This window comes from Pygoscelis adeliae, unplaced genomic scaffold (assembly GCF_000699105.1).
Source record: "Pygoscelis adeliae isolate BGI_AS28 unplaced genomic scaffold, ASM69910v1 Scaffold190, whole genome shotgun sequence".
In the NCBI taxonomy this organism is placed as follows: Eukaryota; Metazoa; Chordata; class Aves; order Sphenisciformes; family Spheniscidae; genus Pygoscelis; species Pygoscelis adeliae.
This window is the reverse complement of record NW_008823922.1, coordinates 193,834-208,711: the sequence shown is the minus strand read 5'-3', so window position 1 is coordinate 208,711 and position 14,878 is coordinate 193,834. Positions and strand designations below refer to the sequence as shown.

At 37.5% G+C, this 14,878-nt stretch overlaps 1 protein-coding gene across 1 annotated transcript in view; it reads left to right on the top strand.

Annotated features, from left to right (window-relative positions):
- The window catches only part of HECTD2 (HECT domain containing E3 ubiquitin protein ligase 2), a 42,931-nt gene that overhangs the window by 1,221 nt on the left and 26,832 nt on the right, over positions 1-14,878 (top strand). The window contains exons 2-4 of the mRNA XM_009320490.1: positions 5,323-5,452; positions 11,315-11,453; positions 13,912-14,014. Of these exons, the coding sequence (XP_009318765.1) occupies positions 5,323-5,452; positions 11,315-11,453; positions 13,912-14,014 (372 nt within the window). The remainder of the gene's footprint in view (positions 1-5,322; positions 5,453-11,314; positions 11,454-13,911; positions 14,015-14,878) is intronic.

The window sequence follows — 14,878 nt, the reverse complement described above, 5'->3', positions numbered from 1 at the left end:
TAGGTCTCCTGCGGTCCCCGGCGGGGCCGAGCGACCCGTCAGTGCCCGGGCTGCCTCCCGCCGGGCCCCGGCCCCGGGGAGCGGGACCGTCTTTGCCGTCCCCGCTGTCATTTGCTCTGTTTGCCGCTTTATTCGTGGTGGTGGGGAAGCATCATGTTCGTTTTCTTTCATGTTCTTTTCCGTTGAGAGCCTTTCATTCAAGTTTCTTAAAAATAACAAGTGCATCTGTAAGCAGTGACATAATGAAGCTATAAATTCTCCGTCTACTTATAGTTCTTTAACATTTTACAGCGGTCTGCTCTTTTGGGTTAGTCATGACTGAGGGTTTGCAGCATTGTGAATGTTCGTTAAGGGTTTTCGGGGGTGGAGGGTTTCAGCACTTAATAGCAAGAGAGCTAGCTGGAAAATACTTTTGTATTTTTAACTTCTTCTTAAAAGGTCTTTTCCGGTTTTTACATTGTGTTGAAGCAAAGATGACAAAACATTTTGATAATTGATGAATGAGTTAACACGGGTAAAAAACTGTGAGAAGGATATTTGCCAGAATAATTTCATTTTAGAAACCTCGTTTGAGATTTTTAATTTTAGTGGAGTTAAGATTTTCTTTCTGCTGACCATACAATATTATGAAACATAAAATTTTCCTGGCATGAGTTGAATATCTTGCATAGCTCAATGTTAAATAAAGCTTGCTGTAACTTACTTCAGTCCAACAACAGAACAAAAATTTTACCAATCCTGTAGTAATACAGTTTTGAGATTTTAATTCAATAGTTCTGATAAGTACCTGACTTGCTAGAACTTATCATTTTACATAACTTGAGTTTAAAAGATTGAGCATCTAATGTTTATGACTGTCATGAAATAATTGTAATGTTAAATGAAGTAATCGTAGGCAAACCGCAAACTCCTTGGAGCAATTCTGCCAATTTTGTGTTTTGCCTACAATGTTCCAATCTTCTGAAAGACTTTCAGCTTTGCAAATCTGTCTGAATGTGGAAGAATGTGTTTGTTCTTGTGATTCAAATACAGATTTGGTGCGAGAAGTCTGTAATGGACAAGTGCCCAGGAGTTACTTGTACCTTTGAAAATCTCCGCTTAAGACTTTGAATGGCAAGTGCCAGTCCCTTAGAATAAAGATACAAGTGCTGGTCTAAAACGTGTCAGGCTTAGCTCAGCTAATGAAAAACGTGTGCAACTCGGCAGCCAGGTAGAACTCCCACTGCTTTAAGAATCAGGAGAACTTGCTTGTAGCTGGACGTCCTTCATGTACCTCTGAACTGTTGCCCACAGGCATAAGTTGCCTAAGTTGACCTGCTCCAGAGGAGCTCAGATCCAGCTAGGTGTGATCGCTTGTCAAATGCCCAAGTGGGATTTTGAATTTACAAAGAGCTGCGTATGGGTTTTAATAGTATGTTACAGGGAGAGTTTTGTAGACAGATGAAATAGATATTTCCATAGCCCTGGATTTCTCTGTTTGTAACAGAATGCAGTTTTTGATCCAAATATACCAAATAGGGAATGCAGGTATGCTTTTTGCAAGACCTTTATGAGTTGCTGTAAAGAAGGTATTGGACTGTTGGTCTGCTAAGCCCTAGTTGTGACCAACCTACACATCTAAATCCAGGGCTTCATGAAGTATGTTGTGAGATTCATTGTATATAGCATGATTTTAATACAAGTTCTTGTATTAAAAGTTCTGATTGAACATCGAAAAATGAGTGTTACTTAATCAAATCTTCTCAAACACTTTTAAAGAGAGAAGTATGTCCTCATCAGCTTCCTCCTCATTAAACTGGGGAAGAGTTTGTAATATGATGTGATGATAAAAGGGGAAATTATTGTCTTTAAAAAAAAAAATAATAATCTTTGCTTATTCGTGGGTTTTTTCCCCATTAGAATTCCCTTCCTTTAAAAATACATGCCTGATAGAAATACAGTGATACTCCAGATAACCTTAATTTTCCTATTCTCTCTGCCTGTTATTTCTAAGTTTATAGCCATCGTATGATGACTATGATGAAATAGATACTATACCTTGTCTTTATATGAAGTGACCCTCAGATATCCTTGTCTCAGAACATCTCCCTAGGTTTTGTGTAATTGACATTTTCTTCAGTGCACTAAAGACCCACCATAGCTTTGTGCAACTGATGTGGCATGACTAGAGCTTCCTCGAAGGCAACGTGAAGGTGTGACACATCCTTTAAACAGTTTCCATTTTCCACAACAGCTGTGGAAAAGGTCAGAATTTTAGTAAGTCAATAGATAACCATGGTATCCTTTTTCTCCTAAGAGCGTGTGCATGAAAGATGTCTCATCTCGAGTTTAAGCTGGCTTCAAGTTGGAATAAAGGGATTATGTGACTATTGCTATTGTCATTCATACCGTGGCTTTTCCTAGCCAAGGGCCATGTGGAATTGTGGAAGAACGGTTACTTTTTTTTTTTTTGCTTTTATTTCTAAGGGAAGTTGTGGAGATTAAATTAGTCCATGAATGAATTAACATGCTGCTGCAAGGAGTTCAGGCTTTTCTTATGGGCCAAATGGTGATTAGAAATAATGCATAAGAGGTGATGGTTTGGAGGTCGGTATTCAGATTCTGAAAAGAAACTTGTGGGAAGCTAAATAACTTGCCCCCTAGTAAGCAGGAACAAGTAGAGGCTTCTGTAAAGCTAAACCAGTCCTATGTTATACCTTTCAAGATATGAATGGAAGGGAAAATCCTACTTCTTGACTAGGCTGTTGCATTGACAACTGCCTTTAGGTAATCTGTCCTCCATGTTGTCTTGCACAGGGAAGAAAACCTTTTACTCCTCAGTGGTCTTTGCGTGCCACATACATATAGGTCGAGTGAGTTGTGTTAGGGCTAAAGAGTAGGATTTTCAAGAAACTCTTCTAGACGGTCTTTTGCCTCTTCCCAGAAAGCGCTCTGTATGTGCTCTTTGCAAACAGTTTGACTTCTTTTCACCATCTAATTTAACTTCAATAACGGAAAGCATAGATTTATGAAGTATTATGAAGTATAATGCTAGTACCTCTCCAGTCTTATGGAGGGCTTAATGCTTTGGAAAACTTCCACTAAGAAGCCAGCAGAGTTTTGAGTTATTAATATGCTCTTAAAAAAGAGGATTAAAGATTACTTTGATGTACTTACTCCCTCTAAGCATCCTCATTCTTTATCTGGGGGTTCAGTTTTCTGATGGCAGTATGTGTGTAGAGTCTTAGGCTCTAGAGGCTCACTGACCTCCTATAAAATTTTGTAAGTATGACATGGTGCTGTACACTTGTCCTAGATTAGTCTCCCAGGAGATGTCAGAGATCCTCATTAATGAGTATGTAGTTTCCCAGTATTCCTCCAGGGCTTTCCAGTAAAGCCTTTGTCCATAATTTTGTTTAATATTGTTGGAACTGCACTTGGAGCAGGATGATGGAGTTAAATAGCACGTGCAATATTTGTTCTTTCTGGTCACTGCTGAGGGAGGTGGCATTAAGAAGAATCTTTTTAAATAACTGTCCGACTATACTATTTCAGTGGCATGGCTGGAGTAAAACCTCGAAAGCTGAGTCAGTCAAAAAGGCTGTCACAATAGTCTGTTTCATAAAAGCTTCTCTTCTCAATTATCTATGATTATCTATTCCCTATTAATCATAATTAGACTAGTCCAAGCTCCAGAGGTTTTCTAGCTAGAGCATACATTTTGTGACACAGCAGATTTCCCTCAGATCTAGATTTGTTTAAAAGTCCTTTTTCAGTCAATCATGTCTTGCCATGTTTGTTCAGGGTCTGTTTTTCTCCAGTCATGTGCGAGGTGATTTTTAAGAAGCATCTTAATGATATTTCAAAGGTTATAGAATAAAAGAAAAAGTTAATGTAACAATTACAGTGGTAATCACATTTTATTTTTGAATGTTTCTTGCATACAAGGAATTTGGAGCTAGAAGTTGAAACTTGGTATTTTTAAAGCCAGAAGTCCTGCTGATTGTTCAAATTTATAATTTGCTGAGTTATAAGCCATGGAAAAATGGCTGTTTGCGCCACAGTTATTTAAAATTCCTGGCAGTGTACCAGCTTGCATACACTGCGGCATGGCAGGTTTATGGGCTGTGTTATTACCCTCCTGGTGGTATTTCGGGATGTTGTGGTGGAAGTGAAGTGCTTTCCTCAGAACTCTGGCTGCATGACTTAGTCCAAATTTACAACCCTTAAGGGGAAAGGGAAATGTATGGGTTTAAAAAAATTGATAGGATATTACATTAATTATTCTAGAATTTTTATTCTTGTTTGGAGAATTACAGTTTTGATTTTCATGAAAACATTTTTTTTTCTAACTGAGAGCGCAGATACCAGATATCAAGCAAACGAATCTTTAGGTTAATGTGAGGCTGAAAATCATGATGTGCAGGGAGAGTGTGTATAGTGTTTTGAGTTGATCTACCTTTGCCTTATATCAACTGATGACTTGGAGCTGAGATGGAAATTAAAATCTCCATCGTGCGACTTCTGTCGTCTTGGGCAAGCCCCTTACCCCACCTATGCTTCGCAAATTCTCCAGAGTAAATAACTGTATCTAATAGCACTCGGTGTCAAACAGACCAATTAGCACAATCCTTTGGAACTCTGTGTGTGATTTCACTTCTGTTCACTGTTAAAACACATTAGCACTCAACATTTCTTAGCAAAGGCTTGTGCAGACTCCTTGGTGGCAGTACATACAGGTACTCAAGCAGTTTCTTTTAACAGGGTGTTAACAAATGTTTGTTGGCTAGCCTTTCTTCAGCGGCAGCTGATGCTGACAACTTTGAATCATTGGGGTTTTTAGCCAGGTAGCCAGTATTTAAATTTTATTAGCAGGTTAGCTCACATAGAATTTTTGGCCCCACGTTTCAAGTCTTGGGAAATTTGTCTAAACTACTTTCAGTATATTAGGGTTATTTGGAAAAAGGAATATGTGACACTTTCATCTGTTTAAACTGAGCTGGATGTAGTGAGGAATATAAAAATAGTTAGCAATTAGGATACAGAAAGTTAGAATATTGTTGAAAGCATTCTAATCATATTGTGTTTTCCTCACAGTAATCTAAGGATATCTTCATATCCTGCAAATTGAGTTTTTGAATGTAATGGAAAGGAATTTTATGGTATCTCTCCTGATTCAATTTGAAGCAAACTTGCAGAATCATTATTTATGTCTTATTTAGTTATTACCAATCTGATTTCAAGATAAAAGATATTTAAGTATTCTGTGTAATAGCTCATGAGTAAGATTACTCTTACAGTAATGTATTAGCCCTTTATAAGATGCTGTCATCTTAATTACAGGGGTTGGAGAGAGGAGCCAAAAATCAGTTTTCCACTTTCAGCAATTTCATCACAACTATCAACCAAAAGAAAGAAGGCATCGGAAACAGAAATTCGCCTACGCAACTTGTTATACCCAACATCAAAAATGGTAAGAGAATAAAAGCCCTGTGTTACTTAGTTACCAATTTGAGAAGGTGCTTAGTGTTCTGCCAATATTTGTAATTGTGGTAGTGCCAGAAAATCTAGAAATCTAGATTTCATTAAATTATGCTGTGCTGTACATTGTACAGGCAGTGAAATATATGATAGTCCATCCTCTGTAGAGGTTATGTCATAGAGACAAGTTGGATAAGAAAAAGAAATAGACCTGGATGATGAAATAATCATCTGAAGTTTTAAAGACAGTTACAGATTCAGGAGGCCATCTGCAGATACTGTTTGTCTAACTGCAGTCAGATGGCAGTTTCTCTAGAAATTGTGTCAGAACTTTGTGGAGAAAACTTTTCTGTCGCCATCTGAAGGATGGCAGGGATGAGGCAAGCATAGGGCTTTTAAGAGAGACAGTTGCTGAGAGTTGCCGTTTTTCAGTGAAGGTGGAGGCCAGTGATGACACAAAATAAAAATCACAGGCAAAGATTGGTAAGTTCTGAAGAGCTTTAAAGGCAAGAAGGGAGGTGGTTGTGGTATGATGAGGTAACGATAATTGATGAAAAGATAGAAACTGGAGCTGTATGTTCAGTATGGTAGGCTAGAATCGTGAAGCCTGATGAGATGACATTGTGGTTAGACCTGAAATTTTTATTAGATTTTTGGGCTAGGATATGGAATTTCAGTAATTTGGGACTTTTGATAAAAGGCTGTACAAACATTTGTCAGGTTTGTACTGATCTTGCCTCTGAGCAGGTGCCTCTCAGCCTTATTATTCTGTGGTTCTCTAAGTCTTTACAGCACTCAATGAATTCAAGGCCAGAAAGAAAGAGACTGCATTAATTAGATCTCAGTAGTGCGAGTTTGAAACAAAACTATGGACAGGTATTGTCAGTTTCAAAGTTGTGCAGAAAAAGGTGGCTTATACCTTGCAGGATTGGATCCTTACTAAAGTAATCTTTGTATCCTTGCTAGCTGTACTGCAAAAGTAAAAGTCAATGGAAGACCTTTTTTTTTTTTAAGCATTTTTTTTTACAGAGTAAGGAGGTGCTTTCTATTTAAAAAAAAAAAAAGGGCGATCACTGAAACACAAAAGGCAATTATGTGTAAATGACAGTTCGGACAGGTTTTTGTACTTTGCTCAAGTCACTTTGTACTACACAAAGGAAACCAAGGTGGCTGGAGATGGCCAGTGAAGAATTCTCCCACTGCTGCGTAACTTAATGGAGTTAAGGTAGAAGTGGTGTTCTTGAAGGCAATACTTGGGGTGAGGCAAAAAGAAGATGCTGCAAAGCATGTCAGAGCTCTGCTGATTCTTGCAAAGTGCTGTAAGGGTGAGCTAACAAAGCTGGAAGAACAACCTTCAGGTGGCCATTGCTCTCCCCTATATATTTTTAAAGAAAAGTCTCCGTATGTGAATTGCATGTAAACAATTGCAATATTGTTGGAAAGTCCTCAGAAAAATAAAATATTTTGCCTTTCTTGGATAATGTTATTTTCCTCAGAAGCTACAAGTGAACTCTTGTCAATGTTAACTACTCAGCTGCTAGCCTTTTTAACAGAAACATGCATGCAGTTGATTCATAGGCTCCAAGCTACTGTCTTTCATTATTTAAGTCTTAATTGTTTCCTGTCCAGCTTCTGTCTGAATAGTTTCTTAATATAATCTTATGATAAGAAAGCCTACTGCTTAATAAAATTTAGGACAAAGTAAAATTAAATCTAGTATTGGGCCAAGCAATGTGAAAAATACAGTACCCTTTTGCAGAATTCATTTCACTAAACAGAAGAAATCTGCCCTCCCCCCTTTTCTTGTATCTGATAATGGTAAACTCTAAACACCTCTCCCTCTTGAAGTGCCCTCAGTTCTTGCTGCACATGATACTGTCCACATTGTAATTACTGCTTCATAAGTACTTAGCTGTTAATTTTCACCACATTAATGCATGGCAATATTTATTATAGTCAAGGATATATTCTTGAAATTGAGCTCAATGGGTAAAATTGAGCAGATATTCTGGTCATTTCAGGATCAGGGTAACCTGCCTATATAAAACCAGTCCAAGGTGCACTCAGAATTCTTTGAGGAGGTATGTGTATTCTATGGAAAAAATAATCATTAAAACAAACGTCTCTGTTAAAAATGCTTTCGCTATTCTGGAATTCAGGAATGATGCTTGGTGGGTTTTTTCAGTTTATCTATACGTGTGCTATCTCTCTGAATATGTGTGTGTGTGTATATATGTGCATATACTGGTAACACTTTAGGCTTGAGTTCAAAGAATGTTAATTTCATTGCAAAACAAAAGCGTGGAAAAGGTAATGCTGGTAAATACATCATGAAAGCTAGGGTGATGTTTGTTTGCAATATAGCTGCCACAGAGATTGAACTTATATTACAAGTCTTCTAGTGTAACAATGATTTGGTATGAGATCTATGTAGATCTATCTATTCTATAAAAGAACTAGATTGTTCTAGTTCTTTTATAATGTCACAAATACAAGTAAGATTTGTTTGCTTTACCTACTTTGAAAATTTTCATCTGCCAGTAGCTGTATTGGTCACCATGAAAATACCTGCTGTTCTAAATTCATTCACCCTAAATTTCCTTGTAGTAGTCAATTCTGCTTTGTATCAATGAGATTTTCTTCCTCAAAGTTTTTCATCATTCCCTAAGCAGTCATGCATTGCTGAGTCTTTTTACATGAGGTAACTGGGCAAACAGCCAGAAATGATTGCTTTTTCTTGTCTTGTAACATTGTGTTATTACTGCTTATCAACTCAATACATAAAGTTTCAAGTTTCTCTTCAATGGAACTCAAGTGACAGATCTTAATTAATATTTTTGAATGTCAGATGAGCAAATCTATTTACAAATAAACTTGAATTATGGCAAAACAGACTGAAGTTGACAGTATTTATTAAACATATTATTAAAACTCAGATTTAGTATATCTAATTTAAGCTGCATATATTTCAAAGAAAATGGTATCACTGACAGGGTGCAAGTTACCAGCTTAGCACCTGCAGCCTCAATTTACTGAAAGGAGAAACAGCTTCTGTCAGCAGCTGTCTCTTCTGCAGATGCAGAGAGAATATTTTCCTCATTTCAGTGTATTCAGCTGGTTATAATTCAATGTTTAATCCATTTAAAATTGAGAAGACAGAATGAGAGCTAAATTAAAATGACTTGTCTTCTTCAGAGTATAAAAATAAGACATAGTTTCTTTTAAGTCAGTCCATCCTGCTTTCAGAGAATGATGTGCAATAGCAGAGCACTTGCACGGCAGGATTGTTTGGCACCTTGGCTTGAATTAATTTAGTATCTATGTGTCCACTTTGTTTTTTAAATTACTACTCTTCTCTTTAAATAGCTTTGAATTCCAGCTGTGGGCAAGGTTCATATCTATAATCAATGCCATACTCAGGGGATTGAGGGCAGCTCTGATCTATTATCGTCTGATGAATGGTGACTGAGTTAAGTCACAATGACAGTGTCTCTGTCGTTAGCATGAGTGAAAAGAATCTGCCTTTGGGTTTTGGGGATTTTGTTAGCAAGTATTTCCCTGCTGTGATAAATGGAGTAGGCAGTGGAGTAGTGATACTACTTTGATGTTTAGTTAGTTTTAAAAGACAGCAACTCTTGGCATTGTAGTGAAAAGGTTTAGAGGGTTCTTAAGATAATTAATTCATAGAGGATTGTGGTTTAATATGTTTGACTTTTGAGGACGCTTTTATTTTATACAGTGTCTTTTATCCCAAACATACATCATAATTCATATAAATGCTTTTAAAAACATGCAGTATAAATCAGACTAAAAAAGCATTTTCAGGATATTTGAGAAGACACTGTCAGTAAAATGGATGTTTGTGTATATGGCATTGGAATATTTTTTTCATGTTTTTGGTGGGAGAAAATAAGATGAAACAGTTCATGGCTTGAGATAAAGACAAGGAGTCTACTTCCCAATTACCGTTACAGGCAAAACAGACTTGACTTGAGGATATTAATTTATTGCCAGTTAAACAAAACAAAAGCAAAACTCAAAACATCTTCCCCCTGCCGCCCCTTCTTCCCAGGCTCAACTTCACTCCTTCATTCCCTACTCTTCTACCTCCTTTCCCCCAAGTGGCTCAGGGGGGTGAGGAATGGGGGTCGCAGTCAGCTCATGAAACTTCATTTCTGCTACTCCTTCCTCTTCATGCTCTTCCCCTGCTCCAGCCTGGGGTCTCTCCCACGGGATACAGTCTTTCAGAAACTTCTCCAACATGGGTCCTTCCCATGAGTTGCAGTTATTCAAGAACTGCTCCAATGTGGGTCCTTTCCACAGGGTACGGTCCTTTAGGAACGGACTGCTCCGGTGTGGGTCCCCCATGGGCCACAGTTCCTACCAGCAGCCTGCTCAGGCACGGGCTCTCCGTGGGCTGCAGGGTGGATGTCTGCTCCACTGTGGTCCTCCATGGGCTGCAGGGGGACAACCTGCTTCACCATGGTCTTCTGCACGGGCTGCAGGGGAATCTCTGCTCCAGTACCTGGGGCACCTCCTCCCCCCTCCTTCTCCACTGACCTGGGTGTCTGCAGGGTGGTTTCTCTTTCTTTTTAATCCCTCCTCTCTCTCTCTCAGCTGCTGTGCAGTGTTTTTTACCCTTTCTTAAATATTTTGTCACAGAGGCGCTACCAGCGTCACCCATGGGCTCAGCTTTGACCTGTGGTGGGTCTGTTTTGGAGCTGGCTGTGTCTGACATAGAGGCAGCCCGGTCTCTCCTCTCACAGAGGCCACCCCTGCAGCCCCCCCGCTGCCAAAACCTTGCCACGTAAACACTATACAATGTTCTTGGATCAAATATAAAGTAAGGGTTAGAACAGAAAGACCTTATTAAAGCACTGCTATTTGTACTTAGAATAGGCAGCCAGATTTATTGAAAAAAAATGTTTAAAGATGCTACCGTTTCAACAGTAATTCCCTGCAAGATGGGAAAACTTGCATTTGCCGTTTAATTTATTGGAGAGGTTCTTTTAGGAGGGTGTAGATGATCCACAGTCAGCTCTAGCTAAAATTATATATCACAGTGTAGAAAAACTGACTGAAGACTTGTCCTTGTACGTCAGAAAATGGTTGGACTTTGGTGTGGTTGGCACTTGGCTTAATGTTCAGAAGGTTGAGCACCTAACAGCTACAAATAGACTTAATGAAAATTCTGCAGCGCTCATTTCTAAAAATGAATTTATATGAGCTTGAGGTTTTCTTGTGTGATGTGAATGCTGCTGAATGTATACCAGCGTGTTATTACTGATGAAATACCAGTGCATCTTATGTAAGTACAATATTTTGCTATTTCCCCTAATAATGAGTTGGAATAAAGATCACCAGCTTTTTTTTTTTTTGTCAGCAGTATGCCAGCAATTCAATTGTGAAAATCTGTCTTGGTTTTCTTTGTTTTTGTAATAGACAAATAATTTGTTTGCAACTGTGTCCAGCAGTTCATTTATAAAATAGTAGAGACTCCGGTCTTTCAGAAAGCCTTAGATAAGAGACAGACTGGCCAATTTTCTCCCTCTATTGGCAGAAGGAAGCACTGTGTTCACAAAGACTTGGTTACGAACTCAAGACCCAGTTTTTGTTTATAGGGTTTTATTTCCCTTCAATGAGCGGAAGTTTCCATCCTGTCTGGGATGAGTATATGGTAAGAAAAGTACTTGGATGAGTAGGGGTTTAAAGACGTAGAATCAGACAGTGTGAGTTTTGTTTTTTGGTTTTTTTTTTCCTAGTTTCTATATATCTATATTTTACTAGCTAACTGTTTGTTATTTATTTGATTGCATTGTATTTATTGGGTTTTTGTTTGGGTTTTTTTAATAAGTGAGAGACCTACCGCCTATTTGCCTCGATGTACGACAAAAGCAGCGCATCTCTATAGATACACTACCCCAAGAACTGAAAGCACCAGTTCCTCCTGAACCTTCCCTTCCCATCCGAACCAAAACTGTGAAAGATTTTCAGTAAGTTACACTGGTGTTTCTAGAAGTGTACTTTCTTTCTTTGGACTTTCTTTGTTTTGTCCTAATTCATACATGTGATTTTGTTAATCTCAAATGAGAACAGTTCAGTAAGACTGACTCGTAGCAGTAGTAGTTGTTAGTCTGGTTGTGATGGTGGGACTGATAACTCTGTTACTGTGAAAATTATCAAAATACTGTGTCTGGCTTGAAGCGTTGTTCTGTTCAAGAAATGGCAAAGCTTGTACTTCAGAGATAGAAATTAAGTTCCTGACATTCAGTGGATGTTTAGTTTTGGAAAAAAATATATATGGCTTAATGTAGGCTGGAAAATCCCTTTCAATCTTAGGTATTTTTTTTGTACTGCCAATTATGGTGTGTCCTGTCCATTGAGGTACTGGGCATTCTCGGTCTTGTGCGAAACACTGTACATCAGACACTTAAACGTATAACATCGTATCTGAGTACCTGGAGCGGTGATTACATGGACTGCACTATTTCTAACTTTGGCTAAAAGTACAGATGACCTTTCTTAATGCATTAAGTTAGAGAGCTTTAATTTTCAACATTAGTTTTATGGCAAAAACTTATTTCTTTTTTCATGTATACTTGCTGCTTATGTGACCACAGTTTTAAGCAGTGTAAGCATAAGCTCTTCTAGCACTTCTCTGAGAGGCACTATGCTTCAAGTTTGTCTAAGTAAAAAGAGTTTTAAGATTAAAGAGTCTGCGCAGACAATATTTATGCTGCTGCCCCGTAACACTGATTTAGCTAGAAGGAAAGTAGAATTGATATGAAATAGTGTCATGTGTTCCAGTTCCGTTTTTCCAGATCAGTACAGACCCTTAATCAAAACTGTATCTGCATTACATTTCTTCCAGCACTATTATGATACTCGGTACACGATGTTTGATCAGCTTAGCTAGGCTAGCAGAAGTCCCCAGGGAAACCACCTGAATTGTTTTTAACTGTGTTTCCCTAATGTCAGGTCTACACCACAAAGTTTTGCTGGCTTTGCTTGGTTCGCTGTGGGCACAAGGCAATAGAGAACGTTTTTTCTCTACTTAACGTAGCTATGTTCCCAAAAATTATGATGTTGACACTGCCATTTGAGAAAATGGCATAACTTTGTTGAAAAACTAATGGCGTAAGGTGTGTCTACACTAGGGGGTTCTGCCTGCAATATGTGAACATATATTGGCAGACTGTTTCTTTAGAGTGGATGTGTTCTTAGAGGGGTATTTACTAATTCATTGAAAGTGTGGCTTTTTTTTTTTTTTTTTGCCTTAGCGCCCACAGAGCAACATTATGCTGCTGTAATATCCTTGAGTGTGTTACAGTAGGATAATCTTGGTCAGGAAATGGGGAGAAGTATTCCTAGGAAGAAGCCCAATTCGTCTATTTTTTTTTTTTTTTTCAAACAGATGGGGAAAAAAATTTTAAAAATCACAGTTGCTCCAAGAGGCGTATGAGCATATATTCTTCATTGCTCTTTTCCGTGTTTGAAATTTTGTGCATTCAGTGAGGAAAAGGAATGCTTTTTGATTAGTCTGTGTGTGTATTGGGTGGAAGAGGAAACAGGTATAAAAGAGAATTTGACAAGAGGTGATCCTTTGTTGCTATTCAGGTGATCTGAAGAGCTGAAATTTTTTCAATAATTCAGACTTTTGTTTGTATCTAGTGACTGCTACCTAATTATGTAATTATCAAGAATTTTATTCTTTCAAGTAAAGTATTAAAAAGTCATTAGCATTTTTTGTATGTCCCACTGATAACTTTTTGAAAATCTAGTACAAAGAAATTATCGGGGGGGGAGCAAACTGGGATTTCTATCACCAGCATTGTAGATAGCTAAAATAAAATTCTGCTTCAAAGGTTGGTTGGGGGTTTTGTTTGTTTGTTTTTACATGTATGATATTATACAAAACTTCATATACAGATACTTGCTTTAAGGTCCAATACTTCAAAGAACTTTAAGAGTAAATCCATAGATTTTGTTGTGCCCTTGAGGAATGTGTACAGCCGCATATAAAGATTAAGTTTTATTTGAAAAACTTGAAGAGAAATAAAATTTTGTACGAATGATAATGAATTTGACTAGTTTAGGAGCCTGCATACTTAAATAAATTAGTCTCAGAAATTTTATTATGTCAGTGTATCTTCAGCGTAATTCTGTTCTGCTAATTATTTGTCTTAACATACTGAACTGTGACACCATGAATTAACATTTTGAATAAGAGACATTGCTCAGATGTATCAAACACAAACTATGCTTTTGTTCTCTTGTAATACTATGATCTTAAAATGACAAGGAAGCTGTTAGAAAGATACTGATATTATACTTGTCTGTCTTCTAAGTGTGCTTAGTGAGGAAAGCTTAGAGTTACAGTGCAGTCTAAAGTCTAAGTGGTTGGGAGGATTGAACCTTTATATTACCAATATTTTAATATATTCTTTCTAGGGATGATGTGGAAAAGGCTAAGTCATCAGGAGATTGGAAAGCTGTACATGATTTTTATTCTACAACATTTGATTCTTTCCTGGAGATAAATGCTGCATTTAAGGTAGAAAATAATTCATAATACTATTTAGTACTTACAGTGCTTTGTATCTTCAACATGTTTACAAAAACATCAGTTAAAGGCTTGCAGCTAGTTACTCAAGGCCACTAAGATCATTTTGTCATGTTCTCACCTGCCTTTGGTAGACAATCTGTTATTGCATTGATTTATTGATTCCAGTTTAAGCAACTGTATTTCAAGTGTATGTGGAGCTTTAAAATTCCAGTATGTAGTTTGTTTTGTGACACTATGACTGTGTAGATACTTTCTACACAAACTACAGTTTAAAAACATGTGAGCTAATACGAAGGCCCAGGCAAATCTGGAAACAGAAATTCCCTGTCCCTAAAAACAGGTGTGATATGGGCTCAGGTAGTATAGCTGTTCTACTCAGTTTTCCTTGGGAAAGATCATATTTGTGTGTGAAAACTTTCTGAATTCATGCTAAATTAATATTTCCTGCCTATTACAGAGCAAAATGTGCTTATGATATTTAATATGGACAGTAGCGCCTGAACCTAGACAAAATAACATGTGACTTTTAGTCACTTAACAAATATTGAATGCTTATAATTTTGTTGCTCTTGTCTGATGATGGATCGACAACAAAGATGAAAGATGGAAAATTGATACAACTCATTATTTGAAACCCGCTTACATTTTAGAAATAGAACGACGAGGTAGTGGAGTTATGTGCATATTGCCATTGTGTAAGATTAATATTGTTTAGCCTCAGCTTTCACATATTAATGAAAGCAACTTAGATTCTTATGTTTTGATAAGGAAAATAAATAGTTATATCTGTATGTGTTTTGTTTAAACTTGCTGTTAAACTTTTTTCTTTTCAAAGACAGCTAAAATATTCAA